This window comes from Maniola hyperantus, chromosome 22 (assembly GCF_902806685.2).
Source record: "Maniola hyperantus chromosome 22, iAphHyp1.2, whole genome shotgun sequence".
NCBI classification, from domain to species: Eukaryota; Metazoa; Arthropoda; class Insecta; order Lepidoptera; family Nymphalidae; genus Maniola; species Maniola hyperantus.
In genome coordinates this window covers 7,946,290-7,969,029 of record NC_048557.2, presented here as the reverse complement: position 1 = coordinate 7,969,029, position 22,740 = coordinate 7,946,290, and the positions used below count along the sequence as shown (strand labels likewise).

At 39.6% G+C, this 22,740-nt stretch overlaps 1 protein-coding gene across 1 annotated transcript; it reads left to right on the top strand.

Moving 5' to 3' along the window:
- Positions 1 to 742: 742 nt before the first annotated feature.
- Positions 743 to 10,971, top strand: LOC117992728 (ecdysone oxidase-like). Its single transcript, XM_069505993.1, has 3 exons — positions 743 to 887; positions 7,552 to 7,685; positions 8,902 to 10,971. Exons 1-3 carry the CDS (start codon positions 743 to 745, stop codon positions 10,489 to 10,491), a joined length of 1,869 nt encoding a protein of 622 aa, XP_069362094.1. The 3' UTR covers positions 10,492 to 10,971.
- Positions 10,972 to 22,740: the final 11,769 nt, after the last annotated feature.

Sequence of the window (22,740 nt, the reverse complement as noted above, 5' to 3'; positions counted from 1 at the left end):
TAGCACAAGCTTTACGCATGATTGGAGGGGAAAGGGGAAAATACCCACTGTTGCTGGGTCCGTCACAAAGACTAGAGGGCGTGTCACCAATTCTTAGATATTCAGACGTATAGCTGATATCTACAGCTGACTCAGTACTTTATCATCTTGATCAACCCACGACCGGCTCACTATAGAGCGCAGGTCTCCTCTCAAATGGGAAGGGTTTGGCCATAGTCTACCACGCTGGCCAAGTGCGGATTGGCAGACGACACAAACCTTTGAGAACACCATGGAGAACTCGCAGGCATGCAGGTGTCCTCACGATGTTTTCGTTCACCGTTAAAGCAAGTGATAGTTTAATAATTAGGTATTTAAAACGCACATTAACTCTGAAAAGTTAGAGATGCGTGCCCGGGATCGAACCCCCGACCTCCGATTATCAGGTGGATGTCCTAACCACTAGGCTATCACAACTATTAAAGTTTTTAAATAGGTAAATTCATAGTTATCATTATCAACAACAACGACGGACAGTAACTCCTTTAATAGATGTCTAGTAGGTAATTTAACTAAACAGGACAGACCACATTTGGTACTAGAATTTTCATGCAACGCATAAATTAATTGAAACAGTTTATGAAAAGTGACTGCCGCGCCGCGCCGGTGCAAAACGGTTAGATTCAAAAAAAATTACGAAAGTAATCATAACATTTTCATTATTTTCTTAAAGCCACGTTAAATCAATTAAATATTATAAATTATGTATTATAAAGTGTTCGCTGCAAAATTTCGCGTCTTCATAAGGACTGCCATAGACAGACCATGGGTCAAGTGGTTGCTACGGTTGTTGACTTTCTTGGAGGTCATTGCTTCTGTTGGATGGCCAGAATCTTTTCCTTTGAGAGGTAGGTTGGATTATCGTCTAGCCTTCGGCGGCTACGCACTCATCCGATCCGAGTCTGCAAAAATATGTTCTTTTTTGTTTTGTATGGGAGTTTATGACATTTATGTCGTAGATAATCGCTGGTATTCTTACGGATAACGGATAGAACTCGGATGACGGAAGTGCAGTGCGTAATCGTCGTTATTGGCCTAACAATAAGCTTTATGATCCCTTTCGATTGTGTTTGTAGTATCTATCCTTATAGGAAAGCCCTTTTTGAAAGTTTTCAAGTGTATGCCCTTCCAACTTCTACCGACGATAAATTAATCTAAATTATAAAAGGAAAATGTGACTGACTGACTGATCTATCAACGCACAGCTCAAACTACTGGACGGATCGGGCTGAAATTTGGCAAGCTATTATGACGTAGACATCCGCTAAGAAAGAATTTTTGAATATTTAACCCCTAATGGGGTAAAATAGGGGTTTGAGATTTGTGTAGTCCACGCGGACAAAGTCGCGAGCATAAGCTGGTTTAAACATAAAAGTAGTGCCACGTAGTGCTATCACGCTTATTATACCCACGTTAATCCCGAGACAACCTTACTGGCGCAGTGGTAAGCCCTGCGGCCTTATAAACGGGAGGTCCCGGTTTCGATTCCTGGCAGGGACAACCGTGGCTAGTTACCACCCTACCGACTAAGCCGTGCCTCCAAGCCATTTAGCGTTCTGATAGGTACCTACGATGCTGAGAATTTCATGACAGAAAAAAAAAGATTCCGACGAATTGAGAACCTCCTCCTTTTTTGAAGTCGGTTAAAAACCTCACTAATGCCTTTTTTGGCCCGATCCGGGACTCAAACCCAAAGCTCATGATTCGCAGCAAATTTAGCACTAGGCCAAAAAGGTAGTTGCATACCGTGCAAACTTTGCACGGTAGATATGCAACTACCTTAACTGCAAACCATGGTGCAAACACACTTGCCTTGAACGCGTTAGATATATACCTAAAGCACTTGTCTCACCACCGACGATAATAAGCTGCGATAGCCTAGTGGTTAGGAAGTCCGCCTTCTAATCAGCGGTCGGGGGTTAGATCTCGGGCACCTCTAACTTTTCGGAGTTATGTGCGTTTTAAGTAATTAAATATCACTTTAACGGTGAAGGAAAACATCATGAGGAAACCTGCATGCCTGAGAGTTCTCCATAATGTTCTCAAACTGACAGCTGAGATAGACAGACAGTTAGGCAACAAAGTGATCCTATAAGGGTCCATTTTTCTTTTGAGGTAAGGAACTCTAAAAACTCGCACAGCGACGCTCTTTTGATGGACAAAACCTCAAAAAAGCTAATTCATAGCTCCATGGTCAAAAAACTTGCGCAGGAATTAAAATACCTACTTGCTTATATCCCGGTCGCCTATCCGAGCGAGCGACACAGATAATTGCCCGACGCACTCGCATAACGTTTATAGCTCAGCGATACAAAACTATCCCAACTACACATTCGCTTTTCGTTGCTTGCCAACTCGTTTCAAATTTTTAGCTCGTGGTCGGACAAATGCCTAAGCCTGGGTCGTCAACTCATCACTCAAACCTATATATTTTCAAGATACTTAGTCTTTGTACTTATTCGTTGATATTAGGCAGTCAAATTCACATGTTTAGTTACGGTAAAATAAAAACGTTCTTGATTTAAAAAAAAAATATGTAAATATGCCGAAATCGACGCAAACTTGATCATGCAATGTCTGTAGATATATTTTGGCAATCTAAATGATAAACAGTATACAAAAGGTAGCAGAGCAAAACGGTTATTTAAAAAAATATTGTGAATAGGTGCAATAATTATTTTTTGGCGCGTAAAGGATTTATAAGAAAAAGTGTAAATTTAATCCAAAAATAAATTAATGATCAGTCATTTTAGACTATAGTAAATTAAATGGAGTGATAAATAAAATTAAGAGTTAAATAATGTTTTTTATGAATAAACTCCTCGGCGTCGTCCAGAAGGATAGAGAAAATCCCTGGTTTCAGTGGCTATTGCGAATTTTAGCTCTATCTAAAGCTATTTCTCCTGTTGGTTGGCCGGCATCTTTTCCGTTGAAAGGTACTTATTTTTTTAAATCTATTAGGTATATGCGTAGTACACAGTATAGGATTATTCATACTAAAAGGCAGGCATCCGCTTATTTGATTTTTACGCAGAGATTTCATTCATAGTAAATAAAAAAGTAAATCTTCATTCGCAGAAAGCCTGCATCCTGGAGGGTGAGTACTTTTATCCCCCAAAATCAAAGAGTTCCCACGTGATTTTCAAAAACCTAAATCCACGCGGACGAAGTCCTTGGCATCATCTAGTGTAAGTATAATATTTTAATATTATGTATATTGGCAAATAATACATTAATTTAGTGATAGTTACAGTTTAAGGTTAATTTTAATTGTTTATTTAACTTCGTCTGCTTTGTTAGCTAAGTTTGTACAAATAATTATTATACTATTAAGAATTAATTAAGATTACAACAGTTTTGTGGCAAGACGAAGGTAATTTAAAAAAAAAAACTAGAAATTTATTATACTTTTAGGAATGCTAATCCGCAGATATTCACGGTCTTAATAACTGTGAGTATGGAGAAATAAAACCATTCAAATAGTAATTATAATATGCTTATTAAGTAAATTAATAAATAGTATTTTTTCGACATTTTGCACGATAATTCAAAAACTATGATGCATAAAAATAAATAAATATATGTTTTAGAATGCACAGGTAAAGCCCTTTCATGTGATACCACACTTGATATAGTTATCTCACTTGAATATTGAAAATACTAATTATTAGTTCATGACCACAATTTAATGTTTTTTTGTATGATCTAACCCTAAATTCACGGTTTTCTGATTTTTCCCCTAAAGCCAGCTATAAGACCCACCTACCTGCCAAATTTCATGATTCTAGGTCAACGGGAAGTACCCTGTAGGTTTCTTGACAGACAGACGGACAGACAGACAGACAGACAGACAGACAGACAGACAACAAAGTGATCCTATAAGGTTTCCGTTTTTCCTTTTGAGGTACAGGTTTGAGGAACCCTAAAAAATTATCCTACTTAGTGATTCGCCGACGCGTCACGCAACGGTGATAAGGTCAGAGTAATCTTTGTGGTAATCAGTGGCGGATTTACCCTAAGGCCCAGTAGGCCCGGGCCTAGGGCGCAGATATTGGGGGCGGCCAATCAAGACCAAAAATTCACTCATGTTTTTATAAAAATTACATGGTTTACCACATAGTTGGCAATAAAGTAAATTCATTATGTAGTCTTCGTGGGTATAAAGGTATAACGGAGGGCCTGGTACCTACTTGCAACATGGCCGACGGCCTAGGGCGGCCAAGACTGCAAATCCGCCACTGCTGGTAATAAGGTGCGACATGGTACAGTCCATACTAATACCTATATAATATATAATATCTATTATAAATACGTCAAGTGTGTGCCTGTATGTTTGTATGCTAGCTTTTCAAGGCCCATTCGTTTAACCGCTTTTGACTAAATTTGGTGCAGCGTCAGCTTATATCCCGGGGATGGACATAGGCTATTTTTGTCCCTGAAAATAACAGAGTTAGCTCGTTCTTAAAAAACCTATATCCACATAGATGAAATCACGGGCATCATCTATTTGGTTCGGATATAACTTGCATCCTGGAAATGGATAGGCATAGGATACTTTTTATCCCGGAAAATCAAAGAGTTCTCACGGGATTTTTAAAAAACCTAAATCCACGCAGGCTTCATCTATTACATCTCTACATAGTATAAAATAAAGTCGCTTCCCGCTGTCTGTATGTATGTATGTATGTATGAACGCGTAGATCTTTTAAACTACGCAACGGATTTTAATACGGTTTTCACCAATAGATTGAGTGATTCAAGAGAAAGGGTTATAGGTATAGTTTAATTCTCAAAAGTATAGAGACCCCTAGGAAATTGAAAAAATGTTAATTATAGGTCGGAAAAAATACTCTCATTTGAGAGTTTCCGAGGCGTGCGCTGCCTAAATGGTTAAAGGTACACGAAAACAATGAATACTGATTTATTTATTTTTCTCTTTATTTTGAAGCTTAGTCACTTAGTGACTATGTCGCTTCGTAAGGTAAACAATAAACAAAATCACCAAAATCTTACCTTCTTATATTAAAATAATTTTTAACTTGCTTATATAATAACTTGGCCTGATCACTCGCCGGAAAAGAAAGAAAGGTACCTAACACAATTAAAAATATTTAAATTAGAATCCAAAATATTACACAAACTTAACCTGAATGATTCATTCCGAACACACTCCAGCAACACATGGTATATATCTTCAATTACTCCACATGTGGAGCAATTGGGAGAATCTGTTTTTTTAATGAGGAAAGCAAATTTGTTCGTTGGAATGTGTCCGGAACGAAGTCTAAAAGCCATAGTTAGGTCCGCTCGACTGGTTTTATATTTATCGAACCAACAAAAACTCCAAGGTTCGGACTGCATCGTCCTGTACCAGATGCCCTTCTCTCTGGATCGATCATCAAAATACTCGTTCCAGAGAGAATAGCACATCTCTCTTACATTCCCAATAAGATCTGAAAAGTAAGGTTCTACCGAAATGTTCGCACCATCTAGGCGGGCTTGTTTAGCGAGGGTGTCCACTTTTTCATTGCCGGTAATGTCAACATGCGATGGAATCCACTGCAAATAGACAGACTTAGGTCCTGAATTGAAATCCAAAATTTGTTTAAATAAATAATCTTTTATTTCAGACCAGTTCTAGTCCATATTTAAATTTACAACTATATATTTACTAAAGTTAGTGTGTTAGTAACAATTATTTCCTTATAGTTATGTTAGTAATGTTAGTGCTTACTGATTAAATAAAGTGGCCTAACGTGGCAGCTCTAGGCGCCCGGTGGCCACAGCCACCCAATGTTTAATAATTTTGTAGGCTATCGGTGTCCCTCGATAGGTCGAGGCGCATGCTGAAATTGTTTCTCTTACAAGGTTCTACAAAAAAAGTCCGCGATGGCATACATATGTATCTTTTAATGTTAGCTCACAATCATCGATTTTATGATTTTCAAATGTGATCTGAAACAAAGCCTTTTGAAGGTGTTTTCTCTGACATACTATTAATTCTTATCAAAATAAAATCCATACTAATATTATAAATGCGAAAGTGTGTCTGTCTGTCTGTCTGTCTGCTAGCTTTTCATGGCTCAACCGTTCAACCGATTTTGACGAAATTTGGTACAGAGATAGCTTGCATCCCGGGGAAGGACATAGTCTACTTTGTATCCCGGAAAATTTAAGAGTTCCCACAGGATTCTTAAAAAGCTAAATCCACGCGTACGAAGTCGCGGGCATCAGCTAGTTTTTTTTTTTTTTTAATTACCAACATAAAGAATGTTTAACAAATCCAATTTAGACACAGCAAAAAACCACGAAGGTTTAAAAAGTGTGTCATTCCGTCTACTTCTTAATACATAATAATAATAATAGTGTTTCTAGAAACAACATAAATTGTTTATAGAAACCCTTATTACATTACATTTCATACAAAAATGGGGATCATTACAATTTGTTAATATAATACGATTTTAGCTTATATTTTAAATTAAATCTAGTTAGTTCATTTCTAAATTTGTTATCTAAAGTATTTATTGGGCGAGGGATTATAAATATCTTAGAAGATATCACAAAATTAATATAATATGAAATAGGTATCGTAAACTTAAAACTAACGCGCAACAAAACGAGACGGAGGCAGCGGTAGATAATAATACCTATATAATAGGTATTATCCACCGCTGCCTCCGTCTCGTCAATCAATAATATTATTATTAAATATATTGGGACGGGTCGCTAGTACTCGTATAAAATGTAATCGGAAGGCTGCCGCCATAGTAGGTACGTTATCACCGGAAACGTTTCCAAATGTAATCTTCTTGAGTGAGTATTAACCTTGGATGAATATAACTTTTTGAAATTATGTCAGCACCTTGAGTCCGTTACAAGAATAATAAAAATGAGTGTTTTTGACAAAGGACATGTGACTTGTGAGTCGGAAGCAGACGATGCCGTCTGGAAAATGTTTTAAGGAGTTTAACAGCCGTACCACAGAATATGCCGTACTCAGAGTTTTAGTTGAGTTAAAACGAGACAGATTTATGTGAGAGATATAGCTCTGTCTCGTTTTAACTAAACTTAAGTAACGATTAAGCGACTCTGAGTACAGCTATATGTTTATGATTTTTTTAATCCAACTTGATGGACCATTTTGAATGGCGTCCAAGTTCTGTTTCACTCCGATATGCGGTGATTGAGGGAAATCACTACCCATCACTAACCATAATATTATACATAAGTGTGTTTGTTTGTTGGTTTTTCCTTCAATCACGTCGCAACGGAGCAACGAATCGACGTGATTCTTTGCATGGCTATACAAGACCTGGCGAGTGATATAAGCTACTTTTTATCCCGGAAAATCAAAGAGTTCCCCCGGGATTTTTAAAAACCTAAATCCACGCGATCCGAAATCCTAACACACGAGTTGATAGTCTATATTATCTACTCGTGTGGTACTAAGTCGCGGGCATCAGCTAGTAGGTACTAAAATGAACCAGTCTTTTAAAAATCTTTTTACAGATGGATACAAATTCGACTTCATCGTGGTCGGCGCTGGTTCGGGAGGCGCTACCGTCGCCACGAGGCTCAGCGAAGTGCCGCATTGGAAGGTGCTGCTGCTTGAAGCAGGGGGTGATCCTCCATCTGCCAGTGTGGTAGGTATAATATACCTACCTATGTCACAAGTAAAGCCCTTAGGGTTTGTTAGACTATCAGCGAGAGAGCAAGTTGTGAGCCCTGTGGTCTTATAAGTTCTGAGAGGATAGTGGTCTGGGGTTCGATTTCCGGCAGGGGCAATTTGGGAATTTATAACTTCTAAATTGCCTCTGGTCGGGTTTGGTGGGAAGCTACGGCTGTGACTAGTTACCATCCTGCCGGCAAATACATGCCTCTAAGCGGTTTAGCTTTCCGGTACGATGCCGTGCAGAAACCTATAAGAGGTATAGTAAAAACTGCCATGGTACCCCTTCCAAGTTAGACCTTAGATTACATCGCCACATACCACCAGATGAGATCGCAGTCAATTCAAGGGCTAATTTGTAATGGAAGGTAGCGTTCTTTATGCCGGCTTAGAGACCTGCCATCATGATTTGGCATCTCGACGTGTTAAAACCCCAAAGTCCAGCCCCTACTGTGGGCGATAGACTCCTCTGTGTGCAGGAGTGCCGTCTAGTCCAATAGTGCTCATCACCCTCTTCGTCACCGTCCTAATATTTTTGCCGCCGCTGGTAGCGGGTTCGCAGGAGCTCACAAGGCAGTATACTCCCCGTCAGTGGTTCTAAATGTGCTCATGTCACATCCGTCAAGGTAGTACTGAGGAAATACCATTGGATGCAGTGTTACACATCTCAAAGAAAGAGCAACACTACGTGTTGCTCTTTCTAGCTCTCCCTGTTTATTTTAGAGACTATTCCTAGAAAACCTTCTTTTCGGATCGGATCACAATAAAATTACCGATAATTTTTTTAATGAAATAATTCTCAATTTCTCATTCCGGAACAATGTATGAGACTTTATTTATATCTTTGACGCCATGGTGTTTAAGACAAAGTTCCTCTACCTCTAGTAATTTCAATTTCGACTCTCTCAGAGCTCCCTGTATATTATTAAATGAATGATGAAACTCGGTAGATTTGCATTATCTAAGTAAGTACTATCTATTAATGTGTAGCAGTACGATAGTAGGAACGATATCTTACTCTACTTGCTCAAGCTTGCGTAATGTGCAGCTTTATCCTGAGCAGACCCTTGTTTGTGAAAAATGATAAATAGGGAAAAACTAGGCTTATAAACTTATTATACTAGTGGTTCTGCTCTACCTTACATTTCATAAACAACAGAATTAGAGAAGTCTAAACACTATTGTTCCAGATACCGAGTACGTATGGACTTATTATGCACTCAGAGTATGATTGGGATCACGGCGCAGACCTCGATCCGGGAACTGGACAGGTCCATGTCGATGGAAAAATCTACATGGGCGGGGGGAAGATGCTAGGAGGATCATCGTCAAGTAACGCGCTAATTTACGCGCGAGGAGCTCCAGAAGATTTCGAAGATTGGAACAAAATAGCTCCAGGCTGGGATTGGGATACAGTTTTACATTATTACAAAAAGCTCGAACACATGACAGATCACTCAGTTTTACAGAATCCATACAATGCTCACTATCATTCAACTTCTGGCCCTGTCGCTATATCACGACCAAGAGCAAACGACTATTACGAAAAAGTAAATGACCAAGTTTTAAGTTCATGGGAAGAAATGGGAATAAAACGACTGTTAGAAACAAATGGACCTGAAATATTAGGAGCCTCTCGACCACACTTCACCTTCTCTAAAGGTAGAAGATCGAGTACCGCTGAAGCGTATTTACGACCTACCAAAGACAGACCAAACTTTTACATTACAAAATTTGCAAGAGTTATCAAAGTGTTAATAGATTCATCAACTTTACGAGCATACGGTGTCAAAGTTCTGCTTAAAACTGGAGAAATTGTAACACTATATGCTAATATTGAGGTGATTTTATCTGCTGGCACCATAGGTACACCAAAACTTCTAATGCTATCGGGAATAGGTCCTCGTGAAGTACTGGAACCATTTAATATTCACACTATCGCTGACCTTCCAGTTGGTAAAAATCTTCAGGACCATTTATTTGTAACTCTAGTTATAAAAGGTCAAAAAGGTTTACAAACAGCCGTTCAGAATTTGTTGGCCCCTGGTGAATTAGATAAGTTTCCACTACCCCTGCAAACCGGTTTCATACGGCTCAACGGTTCTGTTAGCAAGTATTATGGCAAAAACAAACCTCATATTCAGATTTTCAACATTCGCGTCGGCGCTACAGCAGCTCCAGTTCTTTTGTTTGGTTGTCGAGTAATAGGTAACTTAACTGAAGATTACTGTTATTCAGTGAGTAAAGCCAACGTTTATCGTGAAATAGATCTTATGAACTTGCTCCTACTCCATCCAAAATCAAGAGGTCAAGTAAGATTGAGAAGTAGCGACCCTTTAGTTGCTCCATTGGTAGAAATAGGATTCTTTAGAAATATAAAAGATGTGGCAATAATGGTGGAAGCTATAAAATTTATGCTAAGGATAACTGAAACTTCGTATTACAGAAAAGTGGGCGGAGCAGTCGCTCAATTAGACGTTAATGGTTGTGAAGGACTTCATCACGGAACCGATGAATACTGGGCATGCTATGCTGTCAATACTGTGAATTCATTGCAGCATCCCGTAGGGACGTGTCCAATGGGGCCAGATGGAGTAGTCGATGAACGATTAAGGGTTCATAAGATCAAAGGACTACGGGTTGTAGACGCCTCGATTATGCCTCTAAGTCCTAGTGGAAACACCAACGCGCCAACGATGATGATAGGTGAGAAAGCAGCAGATATGATTAAAGAAGATCACAATGTAATACATTCACACAACGATAATCATTACGGGTAGATACGAATAATAACGAACTAAGGATTAATTGTACAAATGCCAAATATCAAATATTATATTCAGTCAAGTAGAATATCTATTGCATAGGAGAAAATAAGAGGATCATACCCAAATAAAATTGAAAGAAACCACTGTTTCTTTAAATCCCGAGCTACAAAAAACGATATTTAAAATACTAACGGCCTTAATAATATTATAAAAGTTGTACAGCGGGTGAATAGTTAGATCAGGTATCGCTGATCTCTCTTTATTCCATCAGTTATAGCTCGAACTTACTCGAAAGAACATTGAAGTGATTCGAGATTGTGTAACTGCAAACAACGTTTATTAATAAGAGGGTTAGTATCTTGTTAACCGACTTCTTTGAATATACGGATGGCATAATAATCTAGATTGTGCCTTGTAGACCAATACATATTTTGTTATACATGAATGCCCACACGCAAACGATTCGTATTTATTCCTCCCACTAATAATATGGATGCCAAACGTTAATCCTTATCCTTACTAATATTATAAATGCAAATGTGTGTCTGTCTGTCTGTCTGTTAAATTCGTCTCCAAGATGCAAGCTATCTCTGTACCAAATAGATGATACACGCGACTTCTTCGATGTGGATTTAGGTTTTCTAAAAATCTTCGATTTTCCGGGTCAAAAAGTAGCCTATGTCCTTCCCAGGGGAGGCAAGCTGACTCTGTACTTACCTTCGTCGCAATCGGTTCAACGAACCTCCGTCGAAACTAGCAGACTGGCAGACAGGTGACAGACAACACTTTCGCATAATAAGTAATTAGGTAGGTATAATATCAGTGCCTAATGCCTGTGGATTTTTATAGAAAATCGTTTCGATTGAAAAAATTTACTTAGTGCAGCAGCAGTGCACGAGGATAGTTTTAGACCCTGTTAATCTACATTCGTAGACACAATAAAACGTTTTGCCCCATTAATGAAATCCTTCCTTTCCTGAATGCCTTCGTTTTCTAAGCATAAACGAGTACGATAATACGTAATAGCGTCTTTAAATGTTATTCTCTGGTAAAAATCCATAACAGTTGGCAACTAACTTTAAACAGTCATTAGAGCGGATGTTAAACACAATTAAGATAGACTTGGTATCCGTTCTAATTTATAAACACTAAAAGAAACAATGCGAGACTTTTATGGCGAGACGCCATACCTATACTTTAATGCCAAAGTACCAGACCACTTGGTTTCAAAATATTAAGTGGAGAGATCATCGGAATGAGCGTGAATCTTCAATGTTAGTCACCCTTAACCTATAGCCATGGAGTAATGAGTACTGACATTTGACCCTTGATCTTTCCCATGGAGTAATTAATAGGTACCTACTGTCTTATACCACTTTGCTTTATTTGTCGGTCAAATTTTACTCTAACGGTTATCTCACTTTAACCGCCTGATAAAGTTATATGTAACTGACGCTAGCGCAAATGATTTTAAAAAAGCCTTATTATGTTAATAATCTTTTAGGGCCTTGATATAGCAAATAGGCCGGGCCTGGGCGGTACATGCTATGAAGGCAAAGTGTATGGTGTTTTATGGTTTTGGCGCGTGCTGATTGATGTATTTCATTTCATAGAACGTCATTTTGTCTTGACAAAGTCATTTTGTCTTGACAAAGTCCTGTATGCTCGCCCGGAGTAAGTCATTTATTGAAAATAGGTACGATTTTACTCTTTTTGACATCAATTATTGTTAAAAAATATTTAAGACAATTAATTATTGTGTATTGTAATTGAACTTATGCGTATCGAACCAGAGCAACGTATCTTCTCCTAGACGTGGTGTTCTATGGTTCTAAATTATTAAAACGATTAAGCTCCGGTCGAGTATTTGACAGTTGACCCTTGATGGTAGAGCAATGCTTAGCGGGTCGCAGTCGTAAACTCGCTCGTTTACATGACAAAGTCGCGTTGGCGCAGTTACAACATGATTATCGGGACCCGGGGCCTACCAAGGGTTTAAAAGTCGATCACCTCTCGAATGATACCTTCAATGCTAACGGCTTATGTAGGTTCATTTTAAGATTTTTACTTTAATCCGTTTTATTATTACTAGCTTTTATAATATCACTAGCTTATGCCTGCGTGTTCGTCCACGTGGACTGCACAAATTTCAAACTGCTATTTTACCCCCTTAGGAGATGAATTTTCAAAAATCCTTTCTTAGCGGACGTCTAGGCCTTTAAAAAACTATCTGATCCATCCAGTATTTTGAGCTGTGCGTTGATAGATCAGTCAGCCAGTCAGTCAGTCACCTTCATTGAGATAGACCCAAGTATACATATAATCAGTCAGTGGTCACCTTATATAATATATTTATATAAAAAGTGTGTCCATCTGTTTGTTACATTTTCATCTCTCATCCGCTAAACTGATTCTGACGAAATTTAGTATTGAGATAGCTGGTATCCCGGAAAAAAGCACTTGAGCTACTTTTCCAGGAAATCAAACAACTCCCACGGCATTTTTATTAAAAATCTAAATTCTCGCGAAACTAGTCGCAGGTATCATCAGCTAGTCTTTTTAGGAACTGGGAAATATTATTCCATTATTTACCTACTTTTACTCCTGATATTGCAAGATCCAAAAATCCAGATAAACCTACATATGGAACTCTTAAGGCAAAATGTATTCATTCCTTCACGTAGACGATGAAAAAAAAATTAATAAGCTAGTTTTTTTTGCTATAAATTTATTTTGTGTTCTGACCTTCGCATTAAAGGAGGTTTTCCTTGTTTACTACCAAGGTTAAATTCCATATTAACATTTTATTTTAAATTTAATTATTCCTACTAACTACTTAACTAAATGTAAACTGGAACTGTTTAATTGCATGCATGTTATACATGATTTTGTTATTATGAGTGGGCCGCACGCAATGGCCCAATAACGCATTGGCGTGGCGGTAATGTTCTTGATCTGACGTCATCTATAGTCCGCGACAGATAGAGATGGCAATCGGGGTATGAGGCGGGTGGATGCCCTACACATCCACACGTCACCCGTACTGGGTTAGCGCTGGGGCTATGAGGGTGTGCGGGGCGTTCCCTCCCCGATTGTCATCTCGACTTGTCGCGTACTATACATACAAGCACAACACTCCATACATGCGAACATATCTAATTAGGTACCTATGCATCATCAAGATCAACCCTCGCCCAACGAGAAGGATTTTGGTCAAAGTCTACCACGCAGGCCAAGTGCGGATTGGCAGACTTAGCACACCTTGGAGAACATTATGGTGAACTCGTTTCTTCGCAATGTTTTCCTTCACCGTTAAAGCAGGGGATATTTAATTGTTAGCGCACATCGCTCCGAAAAGTTGAGTTGAGAGGTGCATGTCCGGGATTGAACCCCCGACCTCCCGAGTAGAAGGCGGACATCTTAACCACTAGGCTACCACGGCTTATGTATAATTGAGTATTTTCCTACTTTTGAATTTGATAAATATTATTACTTTATTATAAACTAGGATAAAAATAATGACGTACGCTGAAAAAAATATTAAAATCCAACAAAGATTGACAAAGTTACAGGCATTTTAATATTGGAGCGGGAGGGTCTTCTATCCCTTTCTCGCAAAACGAAAATTTGTATGAAACCGCACGAAGCTACTTTGGCATTAGTAAGGTGTGACGTCAAAATGCTATATCGCTATCTCTAGAAGTATAACTTTTTTGTTATTTGATCGATTTAATTAGTTTTTTCAGTTTACGTCATTATTTTTATCCTAGTTTATAATAAAGTAATTAAAAAAATGGAGTCAAATACCCAATTATATACCCATTACTACCATACCACCTATTAATACCATAATAATATAATCCGTATGATCTTATGCTGAGCTCTATCGAGCGTACTTTGACGCTGATACTTTATTATATTTACAATGAGATAGATTTATTTTAGAACTAGATTATTCCCGCGACTTCGTCCGCGTGGACTACACCAAACTCGTAATTTATGCCTTTAGGTATTAAATTTTCAGAATCCTTTCTTAGCGGATGTCAACATCATAATATAATTAGCTATCTGCAAACAAAACTTCAGCCCGATCCGTCTAGTAGTTTGAGCTGTGCGTTGATAGATCAGTCAGTCAGTCACCTTTACATTTTATATATTTAGAAGAATCTGATTAATCTGTAATTTGTCTTGTTTTGCTTAGAATGACTTCAGATTTATATTCACGAGGCCTCAGACATCTGGAGTAAAGAAAAAAGATTTTGACCACTTTACTTACACCGTTTTGTTCGCCCACTCATTTTATATGGAAAAGACAATGGTAGGGGTTGGGGTAATGACCCGTCAGTTTATGTAGAGCTGGGGTTAATGTCGCGGACACTTGAACGCGGCCGGCTCCGATAATGAGGCGATTTTTCAAAATTACACCGATTTGCTGTGACATGATTTGTTCTTAGACGAACCATACCAGAGTAACCGGCATTGTTCAACGGGTTGCGAAGCTAAAGTAGCTATGAGTGGGGTATATAGTTTCAAGAACCAATAGATATTGGGGTCTTAAGGTGCTGTAAAGGCGACCTCGCACCGGAAAGCACATCGTAGAGAGATCCCCTCAGCAGGTGGACAGACGACATCAAACGAGTTGCAGGGTGCCGCTGGATCCAGCGGCCAAACTTAATAATTATACAATCCTATCTTTAATAATTATTCAGGGGAAAATAGCCGGCAGAAGACCACCTGGCCGAAGAAGAACATCGTGGCTAGAGAATTTACGCCAATGCAAATGGTACGGGAAGAGTACCCGATCTCTTTTCCGCGCAGCAGTGTCCAAGGTGCAGATAGTCCTAATGATTGCAAACCTCCGATAGGAGACGGCATTTCAAGAAGATTTTTAATCTGTCGATAAGTTACTTACCAACGTTGTTTTTGTATGTTTTGTTTTGACAAATACTGAACAATTAACTTATCAGCAGATTTAAAAATAAAATAAAAATAGCGAGCAAACGGGCAGGTCACTTGTGGATGTTAAGTACCTACCTAATTATCGCCGCCCATGGACATTTGTAGCACAAGAGGAACCGCTAATGCGTTGCCGGCCTACAGACTCAGATTCTAGATTACAGCTAGATTGATTATTAAATTCGGTCGATAGAGGCAATTGATGTCGGAATGGAGGTTTACTTCATGCATCTTGAAAATTTGAAAAGCTGAACATTCTGTCTTTCAATACGGTTTATTGATATTCATATATCTAAGCTAGGGATTACAGCTGATATGTGTCAAGAATCAAGACGCATAATCCCACATCGAGAGACGAGCTCACGATCTTGACTGCAGAGTTAATTACGGATTAATGTATCGCGCTATCAATAAAACAGGCTCGGGCTTGCTCCATTGAGTAATTGAAGGGTTTAACTTGATGGAATTTGAAGGGATTTTCATAATACTATCTGCATAATAATTATAGAAAAGAAGAAATTGACTGGCTGACAACAATATATCAATGTACAGCCGCTGAATCTGCAATCTTGTTTTGCTTAGGTACCTAAAGTTTACATTAGGTGGACGGACGGTCAAGCGAGTCGCACAGAGCCGCTGGATTCAGGCGGCGCAAGACCGTGGTGTGTGGAAGTCCATACAAGAGACCTATGTCCAGCCGCGGTCGTGTGTCGGTTGATGATGACTCGCCCTAAGAAAGGATTTTCGAAAATTCAGCCCAAGAAGTAGAAACTTTTTTTAACTAAAAAAGAGGTTTTTTTAAGTCAAAAAGAGAGGTGAGCCAGCTATAAGTTTTATTGTAACAATTTCAATCAAAAATGTTGTGTAAATGGGTACCGACCTACTTAGGTACAAAAAGAAGAAACTAAACAGTTGTATCTACCTGGTATGTCCTTTAAGATTAGTCCAATTCTATCTTGGACTTGACGTCTTGCATCGTCATTTACGACGACTAGGTGCTGAGATCTTAGTCAACGGTCTTGTACATAAGTAGGTATTTATTAGAATAAAAGAAACCATGTTTCGAAGAGTGCACCTTGATAAAATGTGCACGAAATGCGAAGTTTTCTCTTTCATAATATCTTTGATATACGCGCACACGTACCTACGTGGGAAGTGAAAAGTTTAGAATAGTGTCATTCTGCATATCCCTGAATATTCGCTTACAGATGAAACGCAATAAAGCGTGGTCGGCGGCGAGCATCCCGGCATGCGCCCCACGTCACGCGCGGAATACGTAATGTTTCTTAAGTAATGTGAGTCTTTCCGGATACTGGCAACCTCGAGAAATGGCGTACTAACCAAAATGTAGGAAATAGAAATAATCCCTACTCCTCAGAATACAGAATCTTATTATTATAAACGAAAAAGTGTGTTTGTTTGTTGGTTTATTGGTTTGTTGGTTTGTCCTTAAAGCACATCGCAACGGAGCAACGGATTTTTTGCATGGGTATCGTTATATTGGAGAGTTACACAGGCAAAAACTAAAAAGTTCAGTGTTAGTCAGGAATAAAGAATTCAAGTTTCGAAGAGGGATACCTAAATAAAATCGCCAAGAAATGCGAACTTTTCTCCTTCATAATAATCTTTGATAGGTATACAGTGCGCGACAGGTTGAGATGGCAATCGGAATCGGGGTATGAGATGGGGTATGACTTATGAGACGTCAGCCGTGCTATTCCGCACCGGGTTAGCGCGAGGGCTGTGCGGTGTGCGGGTGTCGCCAGAGCGATTGCCATCGCAAACTGTCGCGTACTTATACTTAGTTACAATTACACTATAACGCGGCTATGTTGACGTGCCTCAGTAGTCAAGTGATGTAGCATAAGTGAGTTGCCAGTGAATGCAATTCGTTCTGGAAGCTGGCACATCGAATATTTATCAATACCCGGGGACTACGAGTAGCTACAACGCGCACTAACTTTGCTCATGATGTTGCATTTTACGACTTCTACACTTGGAATATATTTTCTTCTTTTTGCTGCACCTTCTTGTCTACATTTTGGCTACGACGACGACGTAGCGATTTACTATGAATGAATGAATGAATGAATGAATGAATGAATATTTATTTACCAGTTTTATAACATATGGATTCCTGGCCCCTAAACTAAGAGATCCCGTATCTTAGGGGCCAGTGCCTTCCCATACATACTTAGTGGTTGAATTTCAACTAACAAATACCTTGTAAGCTTGACGTCCTGCAAGGCTTTTCTGCATTTCAGTGGGCAGTGGCGTTGTAATAGAGAGACAGACAAACAGATGGGCAGACGGACGGACAGCGGAGGCTTAGTAGGTAATAGGGTCCCGTTGCCACTCTTGGGGTACGGAATCCTATGGTATTTCGAGATCTAAAAGTCTGCCCACAATTTTGCAGAAACAATTTCCTCATTACGACGTTAAAAGAGCCTCTAATTTTCTCTTATAGGCTGGAATTTTAAAATGCTCCGCAGCTTATCCACAATCTCATTTGCGCGGCCCCCGACGGTTTTAGAAATTATTCAATTTAATGCACAATCCGCCATTTTCCTTCCTATTATCGCCCCGCAGACTTTAACATAATCTCCGTAATAAATATTATTGAAATTGATTTGGGTTTTTTCTGGCTCAGATAATTTAAGCTATAATATTTTACTTGCGTGAATCCCCCCGTGGCTCCCCTGTATTTTATTGTATAGTACGGGACAGGTCGAGATGGCGATCGGGGAGGTAACGCACACCCGCACAGCCCCAGTGCTAACTAGGTGCGGGCGAGCGCGGGTGACGTGCTGGTGTGCGGGGCATCCCACCCCCTGATACCCCGATTGCCATCTCAATCTGTCGCGGACTATAGTTTCAAGGTTAAACGGGCTTACGGATTTAGGTACATACAAATCTCTGAACCCGTGCAACTTTAAAACTAGACATTTTCACGGAAATCTGGAAAACTGCAGAGTCAGATATTATAGTGTATCTACAATATTTCGTTCTGTTTGATTGGTTAAAATTTAAATGAGAATAAAACTACGTTTGTATGGAGTGAGTAACAGAGAGACCACCGTTAATACTTAATTCTAAAGACTGTGTTAACTATTTCAGGTATGACCCCACGACATGAAAATCGTGTCGTCTTGTAAAATAGTAGTCGTGCGGTGTAAAGAAAATCTCTTTATATAGAGTGAAGCGAGTCGTTTTTCAATCACGCGTAAGTGTATTGTTTCGAGCCATTTGTCTGGCCTTACGTCCAATTTGGAACTGGAGATTTTATTCACGCGCCTCACCGTACGGAAATGCGAGAGGAAATCAATGGATTGGGTTGTCTACAAAATTATCTGCAAAATACTTTGAGGTGTTTTTCACTTAGGTACGTTCTTTATTGTATTTATCTTGTCTTTTAAGGAAAAAGGAACTGTTATAGGATCACTCGTTGCCTGTCTGTCTGACTGAAATGAAATAGGACTACAGTACGGAACCTTCGGTGCGCGAGTCTGACGCACTTGGTCCGTTTTTATAATGCAAGTACTTACATTATTAACTTCTTTATCGTAGTCGTAGTAGGTAAATTTCTCGTGTATCAAGATGCTTTTTAAGAGTTCCCGTTCCCAAAGGGTCCAACGGAACTCTGTTACTAAGATTCCGCTGTCCGTCCGTCCGTCTATCAGTGGGCTGTATTCACGTGAACCATAACAGGTAGAGACCTGTCACCGAATGTGTGAAACAGTAAATCTATCTAAACATTTCAAAATTACCACCATGAAAATTAAAAAAAGTGTCCTTCTTTATACGGTGGTACATGGTGGACAGCTTACGTAAGCTGTGATAGCCTAGTGATTCGGACGTCCGTCTTATAATCGGAGGTCGGGGGTTCGATCCCGGGTACGCACCTCTAACTTTTCGGAGTTATGTGCGTTTTAAGTAGTCACAACGTCACGATTAACGTCAGTCACTTGTCACGTGACAGTCTATAGAAGAAAAATTGGAAAACGTGAATTGTGACGTCACGTTCCGTTTCGACCAATGGTGATGCGTTTCGCAAATGTAAATTTCGCTCGCTTATTTTGCACTTTTTAATTAATAATTTATGCAATTAAAATTGAACTGAATAAAAAAATAATGGTTGCGATTTCATTTCAGGACAATAAAGATTCGGGGAGGAAAAAATCAAGCAAATTTAAACCACACGGATATTCCTTATTTTTATAATGCCACCACCAAGAGACCATCAAGCAGAAAAATACATGGTACCTACCTATCTACCTCGGTCCACCTGCAGTGGCAGTGATATATCCTGGAGGAGCCGAGTTGGACGAGGGCTGACTCGCGTTATTTATGCACGCGCCCTTACGATCCCCACCTACTGAAACTGATTGAATTCACGGGACGGGACGCAGTCATAGGAGAAGCGGAATATATCCCATTTTTGAAAAAAATAACAATCTCTAAGTAAGAAGAAAGAAAAAGCTTTTATTTTTGTAAGTATGTGCCTATGCCCTCACGGTCGACGACCACGCACCGCGCAAAAAGCTCGGACGATGATGACGACGTGCTGCGCTACCACGAACGATACTCTTCAGACGGTCACGGTAATATTATCATACAGTATTCCAACTTCAGTCAAACGGACGAAACGCGAACTATACCTACGCGCCTCGATCTCGGGATGTGCTCGGGACACTGCCAGTCGCGACTGTGCCGCAGTGACGAACGGATGGTGTTTTGTTTTTTAATAACCGCGCGATTTTTCCACTAGGTACATAGTTTTAGTAGGTAGGTAGATATTCATAGTTCAAGTAGCTACATATTTAGTATGACGAGTAAGAAAATATATTTGCTGTTTTTGGTTGCATGAATTCTTCATTAACACATCCAGAGATAAGTTTTTCAGCCCTATCGCATGTCTACGTACCGCGCTGGTGTAGGTATTTATTTGAAAGATACGGCCGAGTTACAATACTGTGTGATAACATTACCGTGCCACGGTGGTGAGTCGGTGCGGGCTGCTTCGTGTCCCTCTGCAATATTATGCACCGTAGGTAGCCGGTAAAGGTAGGTTACCCCGGCACTTCCATTACTAGAGCATTAAACCCAAAATGCCTCAAGCAGAAGCGAAGCAGAACAGCGAAAATAGTTCCCGCTTAAGCGACAGTGTCAACGCCCAAAATCTGGTAGCCCGTATGGTGTCAAGCGAAAATGAGTGGCACAGATACGGTCAGATGCTGAGAGCCATAATGTTGAGAAGGGAGGATAGAGAAAAACAAGAAAAACAGGAGAGAGAGCAACCAGAGGGTCAGCACGAAGTAATGTTACACGGTTCCGTGCTGATCTCGCAGAGGGGGAGGTCTTTTTAGTCCGTGCGAGTCGGACACACCCTGTCGATAGACAGAAGTCCATTAGGGATTTTTCCTCCTCCTAGAGAAAAAAAAAAAAAAAAAAAAAAGTTCCCGCTTAGCATAATGCTATCCCTTATTAGTTGTGACCTCATAATATATACTAATCTATAGGTAGATTTGGTTCCAGGAGAACGTAAGCACTCCGCTCTCTCTTCTCTTATCACTGAGTTCACTCTCTATGACTGTTATTCCTTGGTCGTCTATTATTCAGCTTCGGTAGAGCAACATCTTTCCTACGTCGCGTCGTTACGACAGCGCTCATTCTGTGATAAGTTTCAATTACATTAGGATTTAAGTATACCTAGGCTAATATTGTACTAACTTACTAGGTACGAAATTTTCATTAGAATAGTAATTGCTTTGATAAATATTCAGTACGACAAACCTGATGTTCTGGGGAAATGGGAGTAACGTAAATAGAGCTTTCATTGCCCAAATTACCTAAAATGCTGCATACCACAATACCTACTTTACAGCTTTAGCTTATTCGATGCCTTTGGTACTATATAGCACAAACTTGAATCATTTTATTAGGGTTCCGTACCTCAAAAGGAAAAACGGAACCCTTATAGGATCACTTTGTTGTCTGTCTGTCGGTCTGTCAAGAAACCTACAGGGTACTTCCCGTTGACCTAGAATCATGAAATTTGGCAAGTAGGTAGGTCTCATAGCAGACATTCGGGGAAAAATCTGAAAACCGTGAATTTGTGGTTACATCACACAACAAAAAAATTAATTGTGGTCATGAACAAATATTGCTATTTTCTACTTTCGAAGTAAGATAACGATGTATATCAAGTGGGGCATCATAATATGAAAGGGCTTCACTTGTGCATTTTAAAACAACATCTCTTTCTTCAGCGACTCAGCTTTGCTAGAAAGGTCGTCAAATCCATCTTGCAAATTGTCACAATTGAAAGAATGTCGCCATAAAATCTCTCCACACAGGGTCTGGGACATTTTATTACGACATACGAGGGGGCCGGGGCCGGCAGGGTGGCATGCCATGTGTTATGATATAAATTATTGAAAAGTCTCGCAATAAAATCCGGTGTAATCCGGGCATTGGCGACACGTTGCGAAAATGTACGAAGTTGTGAATGTACTGCGTGTTAGCTTGTATTTGTGTTTGGTGCAAAATTAAGGAGAAAAGCGAATGCTTTTTTTTAAATCTGGAGACTAACTTGTGTCGTATGTTGGTTATGTACCATTCGAGGCAATCTTGATACAATCAGCGACATAGACAGACTTGTCTTGTTTGTTGAAGCTCATCCTTCTAAGTTAGCAAACTGTATGGCATGGTTAATAAAGTAGATTGTACAATTAATTACACACAGAGTCGAGGTGCGAAGACGCAGCGTAGAGTTATAGTAAGTCAGATATGTATGTGGCGCGGATACATCAAGTAAACTGTACCGACTTAGGTAATGACTTCGTAGTAGGCTTATAAGGCTGAAATAAGTCTTTCAATCAATCTATCAATTATAATCTGTCGATTGGGGTGGAGACGCCCCGCACACCCGCACAGTCCCCGTGCTAATGTGCAGGGCGTCCCTCCGCCTCATACCCCTGATTGCCATCTCGACCTTTCGCGTACTATAAATTAGTAACGTCGTAACAAATTTCGTGTGATCTCTGACAAAATAATAACATCGTTTCTAGTAACTTTGACAGATTATGCAGAGAGATTGATATTACTGATTTCGGCCGTTAGTGGGGAAATTTCAGATTACTGAGAGGCAAACCGCTTGTCGCTTACACTTTGGACTACAATTATCCCTTAGTTTTTTCTATAAGCGGGAGCTTTACGATCAATACTGAAAGCATGTGACAAACATTTGCGTATGACTGTAATGAAGATAAAGTGAAAGGTATTGTGGTTGTGGCCATAATCTTG

Coding starts and splice junctions, on each gene's coding strand:
- LOC117992728 (XM_069505993.1), top strand. CDS start 743: ATGTATTATAAAGTGTTCGCTGCAAAATTTCGCGTCTTCATAAGGACT. Junction 888..7,551: donor AGAATCTTTTCCTTTGAGAG/GTAGGTTGGATT, acceptor ATCTTTTTACAG/ATGGATACAAATTCGACTTC. Junction 7,686..8,901: donor ATCCTCCATCTGCCAGTGTG/GTAGGTATAATA, acceptor CTATTGTTCCAG/ATACCGAGTACGTATGGACT.